Source organism: Sarcophilus harrisii, chromosome 2 (assembly GCF_902635505.1).
Source record: "Sarcophilus harrisii chromosome 2, mSarHar1.11, whole genome shotgun sequence".
Classification (NCBI taxonomy): domain Eukaryota; kingdom Metazoa; phylum Chordata; class Mammalia; order Dasyuromorphia; family Dasyuridae; genus Sarcophilus; species Sarcophilus harrisii.
In genome coordinates, this window is record NC_045427.1 from 641,320,350 (window position 1) to 641,342,671 (window position 22,322).

Sequence of the window (22,322 nt, forward strand, 5' to 3'; positions counted from 1 at the left end):
GACAGTGAAACTCCCCTAGAGACAACTTATCGTGTCCCAAGGGAAATTGTGAGGTTTTGGACTAAGAGCGAGGGCAGAAGTACTTGGAGCAAACCAAAGCTCGGAGGGCTGGACGACCTCCCCTCTTTCTGTCACCTCCCCCCGCCCTCATTCCCTGTCCCAGCCGATGCTGGGTGTACCCTGTGCGGTAAGTGAGTGAATGAATGAGTGAGTGTGATGATGGGCTGCGAGAGTTAGAGGGGAAACAAGAAGGGTCCGGATCCAAACCCACTGCTGGTGGCGGCGGTGTTCTAGATTCCCGCTGCTCAGGCTGGTTCCCGGGCTCTGGGGTGATCCAGAGCAGCAGCAGCAGCAGCAAGAGTATCCACAATAGCAGCAGCAGCAGCAGCAGCACTAATAGGATCTATAACAGCAGCAGCAGCAGCAGCAGCAGCAGCTGGCTCTGAGCTCCGGGGTGGGGAACAAGAGCGGGGTGAGCCATCACTCCTCCCTCGCGCCCTGGAAAGGCTCCATTCACATTGTCCCATGTGTGCATGTGTGTGTGCGTGTCTCCGAGCGTGCCTGTGTGTGAGTGCGTGTATTTCACTGGCTCCCAAAGAGTTGTCAGGAAGTTTGGGGGGAGGGGCGAACCGCGCGGATGGGACTTATAACGGGCCGTCGGGGGCGGTGGAGGCGGCTGCGGTGGGGAAGAGGGCTGCTGGCCGGCTCGGGGCCGTGGCATCCCCGGCGTCAGGACCGCCCCCGCCGAAGGCAGGCAGGCAGGCAGGTAGGTAGGTGGCGCGCCCGGGGGCAGCCCTAGGCCGCCGCGGACGGGACCGCCCCGTCGGGGCTCCCGTCGGTCTGTCCAGCCCTCTGTCCCCGGGTGCGGAGCGCGTCCGTCGGTAGCGGGCTCCTGGCTCGCCGGACCATGGAGCCGCTGGTGCTGTTCAATGCTCTGACCACGCGGCTGCTCTTCGCGCTTCACTCGCTGGTGGGCGTCTGGAGGGTGACCGAGGTGAAGAAGGAGCCCCAATTCTGGCTGCTGGCGCTGCTGCAACTCCCGCTCGCCCTGGAGACGGTGCTCACGCTGAAGAAGCGCCGCGGCCGAGGCTACCCCGGGTGAGTCCACACCACCCCTCCCCGTGCCCCTCGATGCCCCTCGCAGCTCCCATCGCCCCGTAGAAGCCCCCCTCCTCCCACTGGGCCCTGAGGACCATCCCGACCCTCTCGGGTGGAAGCCCCCGCGGTCATTCCGGGAAGGCCACGGGGCGCCGAGACGGGGCTGCCCCGGGGCTGGTGTCCCGCATCTCTGCCTTCCCCCGCCCCCAAAGCACACACACTCTGGCTTACCTGCGGGGTGAGAAGTGCTGGCCACCGGGCGCGAGACGGAACTCCTGGCTTCAGGTCCGCGAATGCTCGCAGGAGGCGACAAAGGGGCAGCCGTGACTGCTGTGGGGGGAGGGTCTCCTTCTGTCCCGGGTGCGCGAAGAGGAGGGGTTGTGTGTGCTTGTTTGCTAAGTTTAGAGCGATGCATTCTCTCTCTCTCTCTCTCTCTCTCTCTCTCTCTCTCTCTCTCTCTCTCTCTCTCTCTCTCTCTTTCTCTCTCTCTTTCTTTCCTCTTCTCTTCTTTTTTCTCTTCTCTTCTCTGTCTCCTTTCTGTCATTAATTTCCGAACTTCCTTTCCCCCTCCTCTCTTTCTTTCTCTTCTTGGACTCTTCCTCCTTTCCTCCTCCTTTCTTCCCTCTTTCCCCTCCCCTCTTTTTCTTTTCCTCTTTCCCTTTTCTCTTTCCTTCCTGACTCTCACTTTCTCATTTTCCTTTTAACTTTTTTCACAATCTATTTCTTTTTTTTCCTTTTCCTTTTTCCTCAAGCTCTTTCTCGAACCCCCTCTTCTTTTCCCTTTGAACTCTTGCACACTAGCTTGGTTTCAAGAAAACACAAAAGAAAACCATGTGTTTGGGGGAAGTTGCTAGGATTAGGAAGCCCAGTCAGGGCAGAAGCAGACTCCTCTGCTGGGTACTGGGATTCCCTGGCTTTCCTGCAACTTTCTGGGGACCAGTCATCCGGTTCTTGAGGACATTGCTCAGGATTTATACTTGGCTTTCTCCCAGTCAGTCATAGTAGTGTGTGCCAGACCTACCCTTTCCTGTCCTCCCTGGGGAATCTGTGTCTCCTTTTCTACCATTAGATTTCTTCCCATCCTATATTCTGCTTCTTCCAACTTTACCCAAATGCTTGAAAGGCAGTGACTAGGCTAAGAGCAAATTCTGTGGCTATTTGCATGCTCCTTGCCCCCAGTCTTCATTTTCATCCCAAACATTTTGAGGGTTTAAAGTGCCTACCATTTCAAAGATTTTTTATATTTGTAAACTTGGAAAAGTCATAAAGTTATATGCCTATATTACAGATAGTATTTAAGAACTAAAAAACCAAAAACTAGGGAAGTAGGGGAAAGAGTAAAATAAATTCCCAATTCTGGGAATTCCCTGACAATCCACCTATGACTTTTTTGCATTTGAAATGTTTTGTAAAGTAAATATTTAAAAGTCAAGCCATATGACAGAAAGAAAATGGAAGTGAATGACTGGAGCATGTATTCATTTGGTTCATAGGGATAGCAGGTATGGCATGGTGGAAAGCAAATAGTGGCCGGGATTTGAAATTACAAGACCTGGATTTGAATTCTCTTTTTGCCCCATATTAGCTGTGCTTCTGAGTAGATTACTGGGTTTTTCTGAACCTCTTATTCCCTTGTGTAAATAGTGGGGCCAGACTGGATTCTCTCTCCTGCTGTCCCCGGCAGCTTGGAATCAATCCTTTTAATTTCTGTGGTCTTATTTTTCACAATGAAATCCCATCCCAGGCCATTTTCAAGGTTTAAAGTTGACAATACTCTGGTGATTAGAATGTCCTTTCTAAAGTAGACATCATGTTCCCTTTTGGGTGTCCCTAGCTGATTGTAAAGGACATGTCATAAGTATAGCTCTCAGAGGAGTCAGAAGATTCATCCAGTTCAGCTTTTACATTTTGTTAGTAAGAAAACTTGCATCTCCAATAGAGAAGTGTCTTATCTCAGAATCCTAGCACATCCTAGATTTAGAGATGGATAGGTCAGTTCTTAAAGCCATCTAATAATTCATCTGCCTCATTTTATAGATATGAACACAAAAACATTAAGTGATTTAAGCAAAATCACACAAGTAGTGAGCTGCAGAGTTGAGAGTTGAATTCAGGTTTTCTGATTCCAAATCTAAGCTTCTCAATATAATACAAAGTCTTGCAGAACCCACATTTGGAATCCTCAAAGAGAAATGTAATTAGCTGCCCAATTTTTAGGATTAAAAAAAAAACAAAGGGAAAGGGACGTGTGTATGTTTGTGTATGTGTGTGTATGTGTGTGTTCTCACCTGGCTCATATAATATTGAATTTGTTTTGGCAAATCAATTGTTAAAAGCAGAGGAGAAATATTACCAGCAAGAAGAAAACGAAATCTTGAACAAAAGCCTATACAGTGTAGAAATAATCTATTGACAGTAATCAGTTGATATTGGAAGAGGTGAAAAGGACATGCTCAATGACTTGATGGTTCTTTCATGGAAAAGAACTTGAATGCTAATTGATACCATTTGATACCACCAAGGTGACCATAGTAAATTTCTACAACTATCTGGGTCTCAATTTCCCCTTCTGTAAAAATTCTGGGGTTGAACTAGTTGATATCTGATGCCCCTTCTACATCTATGCTCTTGAATGCTGTGTTCTTATTTCATTTACACCTAAAAGCCATCATTCAGGAAAGTCTTTTTGAACTGTTTCCATCCAGCGTGTCAATATTAATAGCTCGTTCTGACCGATGTCCCCATTCACAGTCAACCAAGGAGTCAAGGATGGGAGACAGACGTGGTGACCACATTGCTGGCTAGCACCGGGGTGCACTTGAAGGAAGTTTGTATTTCCCCATCTATCACATGTCAATGGTCTGTGAGTTAGGCCACTTTACTTTCAGTTTTAACATCTACTCTTATTTTTCTCTTTATGTATCAAATTTAACACATTGTCTTTTGAAGCAAGTAGAGAAACCTCCTGGAGTCATCAAAAGTCATACACTGGAATAAAGTGGGAAAATGAAGCTAGTCACTTTCACTTGAGTGGAAAGGTTTCTATAGTAGAGTTTTATATTGCAGAAATAAAGAGTATAATTTTCTTGTCTTAGGGAGTGTCCAGACCAATTATTCAGAGTGACCAAGCACAACAGATTGAATTAGCACAGATATATAGGCTTTAAGACTTTTTTTAAGTTTTTAAAATATGAGGTTTTATTGATATATTTTCTTTTTTAATCCTTATTTTTAATGTAGCACAAACCTCCCTCAATCTACACAAAACACACAGAACTCCTTCCCTTAAGAAAAAAGGAAAAAAAAATGAAGCAAAACTGCTGATGGGATAAGGATGGTTTTTAGAATCAAAGGTCCCACATGTAGAACTCAACTGTAACTTCCAGTCTTGCTACGTGACATTGGTCAAGTCATAGCTTCCCTTCCCCCAATTTCTTTATCTATAAAATGAGGGGGTGGAGCAATGGATATTTTGCTCCCATTGGTTTACTGTATTTTCCCTGGAAAGATGATTGGTCATTACAATTAATCTGAGTTCAGACACCTTTCAATGTCTTTTTTGGTTTGCAATTCATTGTACTGGTGACATATACTGTGGCCTTTCAGTTAATGGGAGAAGTTGTACAAATGTTTTTAAAATGGTCTGTTTAATGTCTTCTAGTTCTACTCATTTTGATAAGTACAAATAAATCTATAAAATAAAATATAAAAAAAAAATCTAAAAAAAAGTACTTTGTTAACTGGAAGTTTATTTTACACTCTGCTAAATTCTTATTAAAAATCATGATGGGGGAAGGTAGAGGGAAGCACACCTGAGCACATGCTGCAGAAATATGGAAAATCATTGGATAAAAGCCATATCCAAGATTATTTAATTAGCTTGTTGCTTTTATTTAGCTTTTTTTTTACATTATATAAGCCCATTCATGTCCTACTTGAATGCGTTCTAATGGCTTGGAAGTAACTCTGGGTTTTTGAAGATTGTGCCAGCAGATTACCTATTTCTAGTAAGGTAGGAAGACTTTGATTATATAACCTGTGATGGACTGTTTGTCTGCTGGGTGGAGATCCATTTGATTAATTTGCTCTGGGCTTCTGAGTCAAAGGACAGCCAATAAGCAAGTGGTGAAATTTGGGGGCACAACAATTCATAGAAATTGTCTGCTGAGTTCTAAAACATGGATTATGAACCTGTGATTCAGAGAATGTCAATAAATTTATGGACATATTTCAGAAGGACCATGAATTTTGATGGGAAAAATTACATCTTTCTTTTCTCTAATCCCTAACTGAAATTTAGCATCTGCCCAATTTTAAGCAGTACCCGGGACTTTTTTTTTTAACTAATAAAAATCACAGATATTTTCATATTATATTATGGGTGTTACAGCTATCTCCAAATATCATTTATGCTCATTTACTTTGAAATTACTGTAGGTATTTAACCTGCCATTAAATGTTATTCTATATTATGTTATCTATAATATTTTATAGATAAAATATTTTGATAGCTATTTCAATATAATTGCTTTCTTTTGTTGCCGTCTGTACTTTATTTTATTTGGGCTATTGAAAGGATTGTCCACATTTATGAAATTCTAAGTTTCTACAAGGACAAATGTACCAATTTTAAAAGCAAACAAAGAGGGCTGTAGAACAAAATCTGCAAACCAATGACCTTGCTTTTGATCCCTGAGAAAATTTCAGAATAGAATTTTAAAGAGGTGATCTCATGAGGACAGAGGATGGTAGAATATTAGTTCTCTCTTTATCAAGAACAGATTATTCCAGACTGAATTCATTTCTATTTTTTTGACAAGATTATTAATATACCAAGTAAAGGGACTCCTATGGATAAAGTTTACCTAGATTTAGCAAAGTTTTTCATAAAGTATCTGATATGATTTAAATGATGAAGATGGTGAAAGATGGATGAGATGAGGGTCCCATCAGATATATTCCAGAATGCTAGTTTTTAATGATTCCATGTCAACATATCCAGAAGTCTCTAGTGAATTTCCCCAAGGATCTGTTATTATATAGCTTCATGTGTATTTTAGCATTTTTTTAAATCAGCAACTTGGATAAAGGCATAGATGGGGTGCTTGTGGATGACACTAAGTTGGAAGGGTTAGCTAATATAGGACATGACAGTGTCAGGATCTAAAACAATCTTGACAGGCACAAGTAATGAGCTGAATGTATTAAGATGAAATTCAGTAGAGAAAAATATAGTCTTGTACTTGGAAACAAAAAAAGCCCTACTTGACAAATATAATATGGCAGAGCCATGGAGAGATAACAGTTGTAGAGGAAACAAAAAGATCTGGGGGTTTTAGTGGACTTCAAGCTCAATATGAGTACAATGCAGTTGACAGTGGACTTCATGAGATCTTGAACTACATTAGGAGGAACTAAGACAGGGAGAACCCCACCATACTCTGCCTTCATGATACTTTATCTAGAGTCTGGGTTCAGTTTTAAGTTCCACAGTTTGGGAAAGCTACTAAAAAATTAGATGATGGCCAGAGGGGAGTAATTAGGTTGGGGAAAAGGGTTGAGTCTATGACAAGTGAGAACTGTTTGAAGGAACTGGTATATTTAGTCTGGAGATAAGATGATTCAGGAGGGTCAGGATGGATTTTTTTCAAACATTTGAAGGTCTGTTTTGTGGAAGAGGGGTTGGTTGTTGCTGTTGTTGTTTAGTCCATTCGTTATGTCTGACCCCATTTGGGGTTTTCTTGTCAAAGATCCTAGGGTGGTTTGCTATTTCCTTCTCCTGCTCTGTTGGAATCCTTACAAAGTGCTAATTTAGCATGATACTTAGCAAATCCTCTAGCTCATTAATGTATTTAAGTACTCATTGGAGTATACACATTTGGGAGATTTCTGGGTTTAGTATGAGATATCTGAATTCACACCTCCCTTAATCCCTGCTTCCTAAAGGAGGAGTCAACCTTTGGGAGATCATATATAAAGAGGCTCTTATCTTTGGGTTAGTTACTTCGGAACATTGTCAGGGCTAGGAGAGGAGCACTCTGGGACAGACACAGAGGCATTCTGGGACAGAGGCAGAGCACTCTGGGAGAGCCAGAAGCCCTCTCTTGGAGGCAAGACAGATTCATTGCAACTTTCACCTTGGTGCTGGCTGGAGGCTGAAGAAAGCAGAGGCAGACGCAAAGGACAAAGCTTCAAGAGCTCTTAAAACCAAGGAGAGAGAGAGGCCTCTAAGAAAACTAACCGGGCTATATCGGAGACAATAAAAGATCAGAACTTTTAGCACCTGGCTGCATTTGGGTGATTTATTGATTTTAACTGAAACTAAAGCTGCTTCCAGAAAACCTCCCCACAAAACCTGCTCCCAGAGAGAACCATTATTATTTTAAAGAACACCACACAGCTCCTTTTTTTTTTTTAAATTTCCAAATACATGCAAAGATAGTTTTCTTTGCAAAGATAGTTACCTTTGCAAAACCTTGTGTTCCAAATTTTTTCTTCCTCTCTCCTCCCCTCTTTCCTCCTCAAGACAGCAAGCAATCCAATATAGGTTAAACATGCAAGTCTTCAAAATCATCCTGTGCAAGAAACAACAAGCAAATAAATAAATAACAACAAAAGGTGAAAACATTATTTTTTGATGCACATTCAGTCTCCACAGCTCTCTCTCTGGAGGCAGATGGCTCTCTCCATCAAAATGCTATTGTAATTGCGTTCACTTCATTGGTGAAAAGAGCCATGGCCATCAGAATTGATCATCACATAATCTTGTTGCCGTATACAATGTTCTCCTGGTTCTACTTATTTCACTTAATCTCAGTTCATGTAAGTCTTCCCAGGTCTTTCTGAAATCCTCCTTGTAATGTCTGGACTAGCTCTCTGGTGGGCCTTGGGATCAGCCCGAGTCCTTAGTTTTAGTGGAGCAGTGAAGGAGGCAGGAGACCCACGAGGCTGGTCAAAGATGGAGTCTAGAATCTGGCATCTTCTCTTGTGTCTGTGGCTGAGAGCTGTGGCTGAGAGACCTGTGGCTAGAGCTGCTACTAAGAGAGAGTTCTGAATCTAGAATCCCTTTAAATACTCCAGTACCATTACATCACTACCTCACACTGAGCATGTGCAATTGTAGACATTACATCACCATATTACCCTAAGTATATGTCAACTAGATTAATTATTACATGAAGTATATGCTTAGAGAGCCATTATCTCACATTGAGTAGGTACTCAACTATAAATACCCTGCTGTCCTAGATTTAAATACACCATTTCAGAATTCCTGTCCTCTACACTCCTAATGACCATTTCTTATAGAACAATAATATTCCATTGCATTCATATTCCATAATTTATTCAACCATTCTCCAACCGATGGGCATCCACTCAATTTCCAGTTCTTTACCATTACAAAAGGGCTACATCTGTACATGTGGGCCCTTTTTAGGACAGGCCCAGTAGAGACTCTATTCTCCAATTCCTTTTACAGATGAGAAAACTGAGGCAAATAGGGAGAAGCGGCTTGTCCAGGGTGACACAGCTAGGAACCATTTGAGCCCAAATTTGAACTTTGATTTTCCTGACTCCATGTATCACCTAGTTGTTTTTGAGTTCAAATAGAAGAAGCAATTCCAAGCAAATCATTCATGCTCTTTGGCTCAGTTTCCTCATCTGTAACAGTCACAGAAAGAAATGGGAAACCCCTTCAGTATTTTTGGCCAAAAAAATCCCACAGGATCACAAAGAGTTGAATGCAATAGAAATGAAACAACAACAAAAATTCCAAGTCGGGGTTAGCACTAGGAATTAATAGGCAGAAGTTGACAAAACTTGATTTTAAGAAAACATTCTAACAATTTAAGTAGGATGAACTGCCTCAAGACATAAGTTTCCATCTCCATGAAGTCGTGAATTAAAGGCCAGAGGATTACTTGGACTTATTTTATGGAGAAAGTTTTGTTATATCAGTTGAACCACCAATGCCCATTCCAACTCATATTCTGAGTCTGTGGTTCTAAGTATTGATCTACAAGTAAGCAATTTGTCCCAGTAAAATGGACCATCATTTTTATTTACTGCTTGTCAAAAGAAGTTTTGCTTTTTTCTTTTTAAAAAAATGTACTTATTATAGAGAGCTATTTGCATCCAGAGAGAGGACTATGGAGAATGAATGTGGGTCACAATATAGTATTTTCAAAAAACTATTATTGTTTGCTTGCTTGTTTTTTTTTTCTTTCTCATTTTTCCTTTTTTGATGTGATTTATCTTGTGCAGGGTCATAAATGTCAGAAGAATTGCACATGTTTAACCTAAATTTGCTCTCTGGGGGAAGGGAGAGGGAGAAAAATTTGGAATACAAGATTTTGCAAGGATGAATGTTGAAAACTATTTTTGCATGTATTTTGAAAAATAAATAAGATATTATTATAAGAATCTAAATGAATGAAAACCACATACAAACCAAAGAGAATAAACATTATAGCTGCCTTGGTGTGAGGCAATATGGTCCACTAGCAAGACTACAGAATCCGATGTCTGGGTTTGAATTTGAGCTTTGACATTGACTACTTTTGTCATGTGAGGAAAGTCACTTGATCTCATTCAGTTTCAGTATTCCCACTTCTCAAATGAAAGGGTTGAACTAGATGGCCTCAGAGATTTCTTCTACATCTACAAATATGATTTTATGGAGTATGGGGCCAAATTACTGACAGAGATAATAATAATTGCTAATTGTACTGTGACCAGATGTAAAAATCTGGCTCTCTCGATTTTTCAAGCATAAAAGTTTGTTCTTTAGCCTTAGCAGAAAAGAATTTTGGTGTACTACAAAATCAAAATGATTTAATTCATAACTTCTCTATACTCTTAAGAATGATATTCTTCACTATTCCTTCTCTACCCTCATTTACCGGCTTATATGAGATAAATCTACATTGTTTTAAATCTACATAAAAATAGCCTTTTTCAGTTACATGTACCTGAAGAAAAAGAAAAACATCCCTTTCCCTTGATCCAAGAATCCATTGGTTTTCTCCATATAATAAGCATTAAATAAATGTTTCTTAAATTGATTTGACTTCTCTGAACTGCTCATTTTCACTGAAGACAAAGGGAATTCTGTTGGGTTACTGCTGACCCCTGATCATAGAGCAAGCAAGTATATAAGGAACAGATGAGAAAACTAGAAAGGAAAGTGTTACTGAAATCCCTTGAAACCCACCAAATATATTATAGTCATCCAAGAAAAGTTCCTCCCACTTTTCTTTGGAAAGAAAAAGATGGAACTAAAGATGCTGAGCTCAGCTGGCCAAAGACAGGCCATATTACATCAACCCTACTAACGTGCCAGATGGTTGAGATTTAACATGCTGGGATCCTATAATACAGAGAGATTCTGAGTGAATGCCTTACCTGGCTAAGCTCAAGAAATTTATGCGAGGGAATCTTACTTTTGCTTCTGCAGTTTTGTTCATGGACTCTCATATTTATGAGCTGGAAGTTGGTATCTCCCTGCCATATTTTTCTTGTTTTTCCCTTTCTCTTCTCTGGGCAAAAATCCAATGGATCTGTGACATACCATTTGAGTAAAGTCAAATAGAAGACAATATTTCAGTTGTTTCACAGCCAACAGTGGTAAAATATTCCTTGGGGGATAGAAAAATTACCAAGATTTTGACAAGTTTGAAGTGTGTTCTCTTGAAAGTATGTGGGAATGAAGGAGATGCAATAATCTAACCTGACTTTACTGGCAAGAGGAAAGTATTGAGGCCCTGAAGCTTTCTTCACACCCCAGAACTTTCAGAACCTTAAAACCATAGAAAGTGTAGAAGTACAACAAGATCCACCCTGTTCTCTCACCTCACTTCATCTGGTATTTCTCTCTCCCTCTCTCCCCATTTCTCGCTTCCCCTCTCTCTGTCTCTTCCTCTCTTTCTCTCGCTCTCTCTCTCTCTCTCTCTCTCTCTTGCTCTCGCTTTCTCGCTCTCTCTCTCACTCTCGCTCTACTCTTTTCCTCTTCCACTCTCCTTTTCCCCTCTCTCTCCCTTTCACCCCTCTCTTTCCTCTCATCTGCCTCTGTTTCTTTCCTCTCTTGTTTATTTGCTGAACAAAAATACTCTGAGTAGGCTTTACAAATTTTTTGGGGGGAGTAAGTGCAGTACTTTGTTTATAGCTTGAACTCTTCATTTAATTTTTTACCTCTCTAATTTATTCTCCTCTAACTTACTAAGTTTGCTAGTGGTATGAGGCTCATATTAAGTGAGGGAGGATTTCAATAGTCTTTCCACAAGTGACTTAGCATCAGGGACTAACCTATCTACATCTATAACTACTTTTCTATCTATCTATCCATCTGCTATATATATATATATATCTTCATCTACCTATCATCTAAATCAGCCAGGTGGTGCAATAGATAGAGAATTAAGCTTGGACTCAGGAAGATGCCCCCTTAAATCATCCTTGGACACTTAACTAGCTGTGTGATCTTGGTTAAGTTACTTTACTCTATTAAGTGACCTTGTTTAGTTTTGCCTCACTTTTCTTATCTGTAAAATGAGCTGGAGAAGCAAGTGGCAAAAAAATCCAGTATTTTTTGCCAAGAAAATCCCAAATAGGGCCAGTTGTTCCTGGCATGTCTGACTCTGTGGCTCCATTTGAAGTTTTCTTGGCCCCATGCATACAACACACAGTACACACATACACACCCACATAAACATGTTCATATACATTTGTGTACACACACACACACACACACACACATAAACACATGTTCCTGGACCTCAAATAATTTACATTTTATGGAGAGGACGCAGCATGTAAATAGCAACTATAAATGCAAGGTAATTATGAAGTAGGAGATCAGCAGTAACAAGGAAAGCTTTCTGGAGGAGGAAGTGGCTCTGAGCTAAGCCTTAAAGAAATATAAGGATTCTGAGAGTTGAAGTTGAAAAGGGAGGGGGCCCCTTGGAGGGAGGGAGGATAGCTCTGTGCCATTTCAGACATCCATGGATTTGGTGCACTAACATTCATAATGGGGAAAAAGATGACCTTGTTATATGAAAAGAGGATGTAAAGGAAGAAGGTGAAAACGAGGGAACTTTAGTTCATGTTGTTTATTTTTAGTTACAGAATGCAAAAAACAGTTTCCTTTCCTAAAAATCAAAGAATATAGGATTTGATGGTATTGCTAGCTTCCTTCAAATCTCAACTAAAATCTTTCCCTCTATTGAAGGTTTTCCTTATCCTTCTTGATTCTAAAGCCTTCTTTTTATTATTACCTGTTTATTATGTACATAGCTATTTGCATTTGTCTTCACCATTAGAGTATGAGCTTATTGAGAGCACATAGCATAGTCTCCCAACACACACATCGTAGACCCTTAATAAATGTTTATTGTTTGACCTATTAGTGACTTTTTTTTGTATGATATGGTCTGGTAGCTTTCAAAATTTGGACTGTCCCAATAAAAAAGTAGATATCTGTTTGATAACAGTTTTGTCTTTCCCATGGATATTTCCCCCATTTTCCCTTAAAATCTCTTTCATTAGTCTATACCTTCCCACCCTTTGCATTCACTTTCCCCCTAGGAGTTCTGATTCACCATTTTTTGAGTCAAGATGAGTTTTTTCTTTATGCCTCCAATAGCTACAGACTCTACCTTTTTGCAAATCCTCATCCCCCTTTATAGAATACTTCTCTTCTCCCATGAGAGAAATTTTAAGACATTTTCCCTATTTCTTTACCCTTTTTTCAGTCTCTACATTTGTCTTCTTGTCTATACTCCTTTAGGCTCTCTTCTTCCTGAAAAATTACCAGAGTAATTTTGCCTTTATTATGATTCTGTCATCATTAGGATACAAACGTTTATTCCTTTCTATTTTTCCCTCCTTTCTTATTTTTTATTTCATCACATTCTGTAATTTGCTCCCCAAAAAGTATTGATTCCTCTCTATCAGGTATTGTGAAGTTTAGTGCATACTATTTCAGGACTGTTTTTCCAACATGATTTCTATTTGACTTCTGCTTTCATGTTTGTCTCCTTGTGTGCATTTAGAAAGAAACCTATTCATAATCTCTCTATTGTTATTTTGTTGCTGTTGTCCTTTATTACAGCATTTGTTTACTTTTCTTGTATATCTATTTTATGAAGTGTTTTTAAAACAAAAAAATGAGCCAAAATGTTCTTTTTGTAAATTTTTAAATTTGAATGTCCATTTTCATTAATGGTTGAACATAGATTTGGGTTGCATCTTGAGCTCTGTAGAACTTTGAAGCACATTATTTCATTCCCTTCTGTGGTTTCTAGTGGGTGTGTAATAGTCTTGTTCCCCTCTACCCCTCCAATTTTTCTTTCCTTTATTTTCAAAGGTCTTTCCCTTGGTTACTTATAGAATATATGCCTTGTCATCAGAATGGTTAAATTTAACTTCTGTAGCATACCAAAAAGTAATAATTATCAAAAGTTTGATCCTAATTAAAAATTCAAGAAATCAATCGGTGGAACAAATCAAGTAATCAATATACAGCCTAAATGTCTAGTCTTCAATAAACCCAAAACAATTTTTTGTGAACAAAAGTTGCTGGGAAGATTGGAAAACACTGTCAGAAACTACACATAGATCGACATTTCATTTTATTTAAAGATAAGTTCCAAATAAAAGGTGATATAAAAACAATTGAAGAATGAGGAATAAACTGCTTTTCAGAATAATAGATAGAAGAATACTTGATGACCAAACAGGAAGAGGTGATATACACTGTGGGTGTAGAATGAAACATACCTTTTCAGACAGGTCCAACACAACAAAATTTGCTTTGTTTAATTATGTCTATTTTGTTTTTTTCAAGGAAGAGTTCTTACTTATTTGGGGGAATAGTTCTGGGGATAAAATGAGAGTGATAATAATAATGAGCAAAAATAAAGAAAAACATTATTAAAATAAATAGAAGAGAACAGAAGGAAGTTCAGAAAAACACATACAGGGAAAATGTGGGTTCTCAAGTAATATGTAGTGTCTGTTAAAGGATTATCTGTACAACAGAGTAACTATTTTGTATATAAATTCTCTTTTCTTTTGGCTTTGTATATGAAGATGGTTATATTTGTGGTTGATAGTTCATATTTTTTAAGAAAAAGAGATGTCAGGAAGAGCTAAGTTGTAGCAGAGAAGTGATGAGTTGGATTTTGGACATGTTGAATTCAAAGTGCCAGTAGACCATCCATGTAATGGATATGATAGATTTCTAACATTGGTGGAAATGATGATCTGGATTTCATAAGAAATCCTGAGGCTAGGAATATAAATTGGATAGCTTTCCACATGACCTAACAGATAGGGGGACTCATGAGTAACAGCCCTGAGGTGCATATTCTCCCTTTGTTGATGCTTAGTTTATGTACATGGCATTCTCTAGATCCTTTGAAAGAAAAGTTAATAGGAAAAACAGGTCAAGCAGATGGCTCTTGCACACTTATTAGTATATGTAGACTCTAATCAAATACACTTTGCAGTTGCGTATGTCTCAGAATTCTTGAGAGATCATGGAATTAGGGCATCCTATTTAGCATTTCTCCACCTCACAACTGATGTTACCATTGACTGGCTTTTCCACATTATCTCTTGCCTGGTCTATTGCCATAGCATTATAAATGGTCTTTCTAGTCATTCCACTGTGATATACTTAGCTAGTAACAAAAGACACCAGCTGCATGCTAGTTTCTTCATCAGTAAAATAATGTGGTTTTACTTTTAAGATGTTTAAGATTTCTGCCCATAATTAGCATGTTGATTTTAATGATAACATATAGAAGCAAAGATGATTGTGCAAATCATCAGAAAAAAGGGTAAGAACAAATATTAGAAACTTAAGTCAAAGAGGGATTCATTTTCTAGCTCCTTTTCTTGACAATCAATAAAAATGGGGATAATGATCACTAATTTTCAGGTGATGGTGAAGAAAACTCAATAATTATGAAGGATGGCAGAAATATAGTTGAAATTAGGAGTCTATTGTTGTTTTGAAGTGCCAATCCTGGTTGTGTGGTACAAGGTCACTGAGAAATGAAAAACCATATTGTCAGAAATGGAAAACACATCAAAATATGGAAGACTCATCTGAAACAATACAGAATGACAAGAGTAAAATCAAAACAGTTTACACATTGATTATAATTATCATTAAAATAATGATACACAAAGGATCTGTGATTTTTCTTAGTATGATGAGTTCCATCTACTAGGGTAGATTGCAGATGGTCTATGATAGCTAGTAGAACAATTCCAGAACAGGAGTTCCTAATCTGGATCCTAGGAATATGTGCATACATTTATGTATATACATGTGTTTTATATGCATGTGCATATATATATATATATATATATATATATACACACACACAACTATTTCACTATAATCAGTTTCCTTTGTAGTCCTGTGTATTTTATTTAATGTATTTGATAACATTTCAGAAGGGCTTCACAAAACCATCAAATACATTCAAAATACCCAAAAGGCCAAAGATTTTTGTCCTAAAGGATTATATGGGAGTATATTATAGTTAAATGATTTCCATGGCATGAAACAATTATTGACAGAGGGATTATGTGAAGCTATATCTTCCTGGCTTCAACAGCATCAACAATGGTAGTAAAAAACACAAGAATGATTTATTTGGTCCAGACTTTTAGTTTTAGTGGCATAGGAAATTTCATCTATCCATGAAGATCTGTACCTTTTCTACAATTTAGAAACTTAAGAGAGTTCTTAGGCCCAATGAAAAATTTGTCTTGTCTAGCCACCATTCAGCCACCATATCTCAAAGGTGAGGCTTGAATATGGGTTTTCATGATGTGCAAGACTCGACATCTTATCACCATGTCAAGGTACCTCTGAAGGGGAAAATACACACAAAGAAAAGAAAGAAAGAAGGCAGAAATAGCAGGGAAAGAAAAAGTAGATTAAAAAAAACATTTTCTTAAAAGACCCTTTTAAAAAAAATCACATAAAAATTTTAAAAGGCAAATTTTAAAAGGTAGTTTTTGTGAATATTTTGTTGATGGTTACTAGACTTAGAATAGAAACATTTTTAGGGGACAAAAAAAAAGAAATAATTCCTAAACACATTCTACAAATACTCACCTTGTAGCGAGAAGCAGAAAGGTAACATATGCCTCAAAAGTAATTTACTGAGTGTCATGAGATTCATGTTGGCTAGATTGTAATTTACTGAAATGTTGTTTCGTATTATAAATGCATTTTTGCATTTGGTCATAGCCATAATCTAAAGTGACAAATTCCCAGATGTCCCCTTTGCTTGATGCAGTTTTGACCAAGAGGGGGCACTGAAGAGAGAAACCAGAGATTGGTAGGGAGCAGCTTGTGCTAAAGTCTAGTAGCTATAAAGTAGGGAATATCTTTGAATAAAGAGAAGCTGATTTCAATTTGTAAAGGGAACATTTCTAAATTATTGAATATTAATGGAGAAATAGTTTAGTGTTAGGTCATACTACTATTGTGACAAGACATATTATTACACAAGAATCAGGCAGCTCTCCCATTTTGATCAGATGATTACAACTGAGATTAAAACACCACTGATGGTCACTTATTCTAAAGAATATTTCTTACACTCCCCCTCCCCCATAGAACTTAGAGATGGAAGGCTCTTTATTCAACATGTAGGCTACCTCTCCCACACTATTACAGAAGGGAAGCATGAAATGAAATAGCCTCCGTGGTTCTTTTTAATCTTCTTATCTCTAGGAGATAATTGGATAATTGGATTGGATTGGATGATCCAATGACTTGTCCAATGTCTCACAATCAATAAGAGGCAGAATTTGGCTACAAACCCTATTCATCTGGTTTTACATCTAGTGTTCATTCTACTTCATAGTGTATACATTAAAAGTGACCTCCTGGCAAGACACACATATACAAACACACAGAGACACACACATAGACACCCCCCACAAACCCACACACACTCATATACTCATAGTCAGGTAGTAATATTCTCCCCTGCCCTCCCTGGAGAGCACATTGGCTGATTGTGCACAGTGATGGATACTATATATTATTAAGGGCTTTGATAAGTGTGAGGGGGTCTAGAGGAGAGCAGTAAGAATGATGAAGAACCTGGAGATCATGTTATACAAAAAACATTTAAAAGAACTATGAATATTTAGAGTGTAAAGAAAAATATTGTATGAGGACAAGGTAGCTTTACATTTTGGGGTTCAGCCTCAGATGCTTACTAGTTGTGTGATCCTGTGCAAGTCATTTAACCCTATTTGCCTCAGTTTTTTCATCTGTAAAAATGAGCTAGAGAAGGAAATAGCAAACCACTCCAGTATCTCTGCCAAGAAATCCCCAAATGGGACCGTGAAGAGTTGGACACGATTGAAATGACTGAACAACAAAATCCAAAAGAAATAAACGAGCATTTATTAAATGCTTACTATAATCCCACATGGAACTGGAATCAATTTCTTCTTGCTTTGCTCTAAAAGAAAGGACTAAGAACAACCGGTGGAAGATACAGAAAGGTTCACATAGACACCCACCCACCCACCTTCCAAACACAAGTATGCTATGTTTGTATCAAGTCAGAAGTGGATATCCACTAATGGAAGTTTCTAATGACTTCTTGCTCAGGTACTGGCTACTCTGGATAGAGTCCGAGCTTCTTTCCATCTCTGAGATTTGGTGACATACTTTTGTGGATTGTCCCCCAGAGAAATTATAGAATTGTAGGTCAGCCAACAGCTGGAATCTTCAAACAAAGCCTCTAATATCCCAACTGTCCCTTGCACTCAAAATTCACTTCCTTTTCCATTAGCACAAGGGAAAGAGTTTCTCCTTATGTTTCCCCTGATACCAGAGGTCAAAGAACCCATAATAACAGCTCCTTTTCTTTTTGATGTGTTATATGAAGCCTCGAAACAGGGGACTTTGATGTCCCCCCAGAAGGTCAGCATGTCCCATGGAGGCTTTCAGCAGTCATTACAAATCATAACCTCATACTTTATTTCAAGTAAGTGATTCCAAGAGATTAAATGCTGAAGCTATTACAGTATGATGTTTATTTGTCCAAGGCAAGAGAGAAGGAACATAGTCTTTGGATATTGAAGGAAAATGTCAGTAGGGGGAGTTCTGGATTCCTACATTTTAAAAACACATGCAAACTTAACTAAAGCTCCCAGAAGCCACCCCACAAAAATGGATTCAGAAGGACTCAGTCCCTTTTCAATTTTTGTTAATTAAACTATATGGACACTTTATTTTTACATTGATTTCTAAATATGCCTTCTTCACTTCCACTGATGGAATAAAAACAGTTAAGTAAACCTATCCAGTTAGTAAACCTGATGGTGCAGGTACCATTTTGCTACCAGAGCTACCTTCTTCTCCTACCCCTCCAATGAATAGAGATTTGTTTGCAATAATAAGCTTTTTTTTTTCTTTTTCAAGCTGAGCACAGAGGATAGCCTCTGGAGTTATATCTATTTTTTTAATTGTATGAATATTTTTATTTAAATTTGTTGCAAAGTATATTCAATTCTTAAATACATGAGAGGTAGGATGGTTCAGTGGCTTATCACAACAGTCTTGAGGTCAGGAAAAGTTAAGTTCGATCCTATCTTTGATTCATATTGGCTATGTGCTCCTGGCAAGTGACTCATAGTACAACTCTCTTAAGATCCCATGTTATAGATGTATTGTTAATTTATGTTAATGCAAGAAGTTTGAAGCTGGGACAGCTTTTACTGAGTGGAATCATAAGCATGTATATTTGTGTGGATATCTTTATATCTATCCATCTACTTATGATCTATCTATATATCATCTATCTAGCTATTTCTACACATGTGTATATGTGTATACACATGTAGGTGCACATGCATGTATACATATATGTACACAATAATATGCATGTGTGTATGTATGCAGATTTATGTATGTAATGTGTGTACATATACACACATATATTGTTGTTTAGTCATTTTCAGTCAAGTCCAACTCTCTACGACCACATTTTCTTGACAAAGATACTGATTTGCCATTTCCTTCTCCAGTTCATTTTACAGATGAGGTAATTAGGGAAACAGGGTTAGCTGACTTGCTTAGGGTCACGTAGCTAGGACATGTCTGACACCAGATTTGACTCAGGAAAATAAATCTTCTGGATTCTAGCCCTAGCTTTCTATTCACGTTACCTCCTAACTGTCCCATATTTGTATATAGGTGTAATTTATGTGTGTGTAGACCTATATATAATCGTTTCGTTTGCGTTTCTCAAACCTGTATAAATAAAATTATAAATAGGTAGCAGCTGTTGAAAGATTAGGTTCCTTTCCCCTTTTTCCTATATTATTCATTTATAATGTTAAATTTAATCATCACATGCATCATGTTTTTTTTAAGAATCTGGCAATAAAAATATCCATCAAATATTTAAGTCAAAGTTAAAAATAATGAAACTTCCTAATATATTCTTTTGTCATTTCATTTTCTTTGCTTTTAACTCACACTTTTTTGGGATATTTTGAGCTCAAAAGTGTGGAAGTGATTTTAAACAAAGATTGTGTCTAGTATTTAAATACATACACACACATAGACATCTAAGCAGTATTTAATACATTCACATGGTGCCCAATAAATATACCTAAATATATTAAAACAGCCTTGCTGATTCAAGGCCAGCCTAGAAATCACAAGGCAGAGAGTCAATTGATTTTCCAGACACATTCTGACTGTTGGATCTCTGATAAGTCGTCTTAGGCAACAAAGAAATTGTCTATAGCAATAACTTCAAGGTGTGAAGTATGTATATGTATATGTGAATATGTGTATACATTTATCCATGTATATCTATTAATGAGTAATGAAAATAAAAGCAGGCAATGATATCTGCCTTTGTTATATATCTCTATCTATACACAAACGTATAATATATGCACAAATATACACATCTATACACACATATATGTTTATACATATGTTGTTGTGAATATATATCCATATATTCGCATGTGTGTTTTTATATACAGCCATGTGTGTGTGTATGTGTGTGTGTGTGTGTAGGAAGAGTTCTCCTGACATGGTACTATTTAGGCTTGTAGCTTCTCAAGCTAGATAAGGGAACTGACATCAATTACCAAGCATGGTGTTTCAGGGTAGTTGGTTTTTTTCTTTTTTAATCAAGGAAAGATGGTGATAGCTGGGCTTAGGTGGCATAAAACACTTTTGAATCAAAGTCTAAGTCTTGTTCCTCTAGCTCGTTGGCAGTGTCCCATGACACCATATCAAAGTGAACATTTCTTAGCTTGATTAGAAATTCAGTGAGAATGGCAGCTGCGAGTGTCTTTTGCAGTTACATTGTTTCTCTGGAATCCATATGGCAGAAATCACATAACACAATTTCCCCTAGACCAAGGACAGTTCCTATAGGCAGGTTGTTCGCAAAATGACGCTCTCTCTCTTTGCCTCCACAGGTTTTCGCCCGCCATATTTTTCTATCTGACTAGCATCATGCCATCGTTGTGGCTCCTGGAAATGCATCATGAGACCCAGGTAATTTCGTTAGGTAATTAAGATAGTTAATAGAAATGCAGTCTTTATCAGACAAGCCTCTGAGACCCATGCCAATCAGATTGCCTATAGAAATATACCTGTCTGGGAGCCCCTGGTCATAATCATTGATAATAATACAATGGTAGTTATTTAATAACTCAATGACAGTCAACAAAAGCAAGTTATCTCATTCAGAATCTCAGCCCAGAAAAGTGTCACGTTCCTTTCCTGTAACATATTTACAATTCCTCCAATTCTTTGTATATTGTAATAAAAGGAGTACTGGCTCTGCAGTCAGAGTTCAAATCATACCTTTGAAGATCACTATCTTTGTGACTGGGAGCAAGTTTCTTACATCCCTGAACCCAGTTCACTCGGGTATAAAAGGAAATCACATGAAAAAGGGACACCAAACTCCCTTTAAACTCTTCATCTAAGATGATATTATTTTTGGATAACATGGAATTTATTGACATTTTTCCAGGAAGTCACATATAAGAATTAGGATTCCTAATCCTAATATAAACAAATGTTCCTGACTCTCACACTAATCACTTTTCATTTTTAGCAGAGCCATAATTCTTCTGGACTTCCAGATCTGCTGCTCTTTCTAGTGAACAATGGGAAATAGGATTCTTTTTAACATAATAACAATCATTATTATTATAATATTATTAATTAAATGCTATGCCCCAAACTGCATATGATATCACAAATACACCTGAATGAAGGCTGAATAAAACAAATGAGTAAACATCCTTATTCTGCATGACAGACTGAAGGAAGGAATATACATCCACTCGTTACAAATAATAATTCAATTAACAGAAATAATACTAAATGTCTATTATTAAGAATTAGACCAAAAGTAAGAAAGTGAGAAAAAATAATAATAACTAGCATTTATATTGAATTTTCAAGTTTGCAAAGAATTTTCCATTTATTATTATTTTATTTTCTTCTAACAACAACCCTGGGAGATGTGTTATTTTAGTTATCCTACTTTTGCAGATAATAAAATTGAGTCTGAGAGAGATTAAGAGTCTTGCCCAGAATCACATAGCTAGTAAGTATCTAAAATAGAACACGAACTTAGTATTAGTGATAATGACCCAGTCCTAAACCATCCTGGCAGATTGGGATTGCATTGTAAGATATAGTTACTATAGGCTTAATTGTGTTTCTTTGTACCAATGATGAAGGGCCAGTTGGGAGAAGAACATTATTGTTTTTCTCCCAGAATTGACTGGGAATCAATGAAACATACCAGATTATATAAGAGAGTTAGGTAAAATTTTTAAATGGCGAGGAATAAATCTACTTTAAAGGTAAAAATATTGTACATCGAAATCCTGATTTATCTTCACTTTGAAACTGATTCCCATGAATTTTGTTAAAAATATAATGACCATAGAGAGGGAAGACAGACAGGGTAACATGCTAATTACCTACATCTGGCAATAGAAATCTATCAATACAAAACTGTGGGTTTCCCCATTTCATTTATGCTGGGGATAGAATCAAAGGGGTGGGGAGAATGAGATGATTAGGCCTCGTTATTGATAGAGATTGAAAATCCCACCAGGTTGAGGTTCTGTGGAGGAAATAAATAATTGGGGTCTCTATTGCTTTTGTTCCCACCCTCAGAGGG

General features: G+C 38.0%; 1 protein-coding gene across 1 annotated transcript in view; it reads left to right on the forward strand.

Annotated features, from left to right (window-relative positions):
* The first annotated feature begins 648 nt into the window (after positions 1-648).
* Positions 649-22,322, forward strand: part of TMEM26 (transmembrane protein 26) — a 58,619-nt gene continuing 36,945 nt past the window's right edge. Inside the window, exons 1-2 of the mRNA XM_003755059.3 lie at positions 649-1,098; positions 20,593-20,671. Of these exons, the coding sequence (XP_003755107.1) occupies positions 908-1,098; positions 20,593-20,671 (270 nt within the window). The 5' untranslated portion in view covers positions 649-907. The remainder of the gene's footprint in view (positions 1,099-20,592; positions 20,672-22,322) is intronic.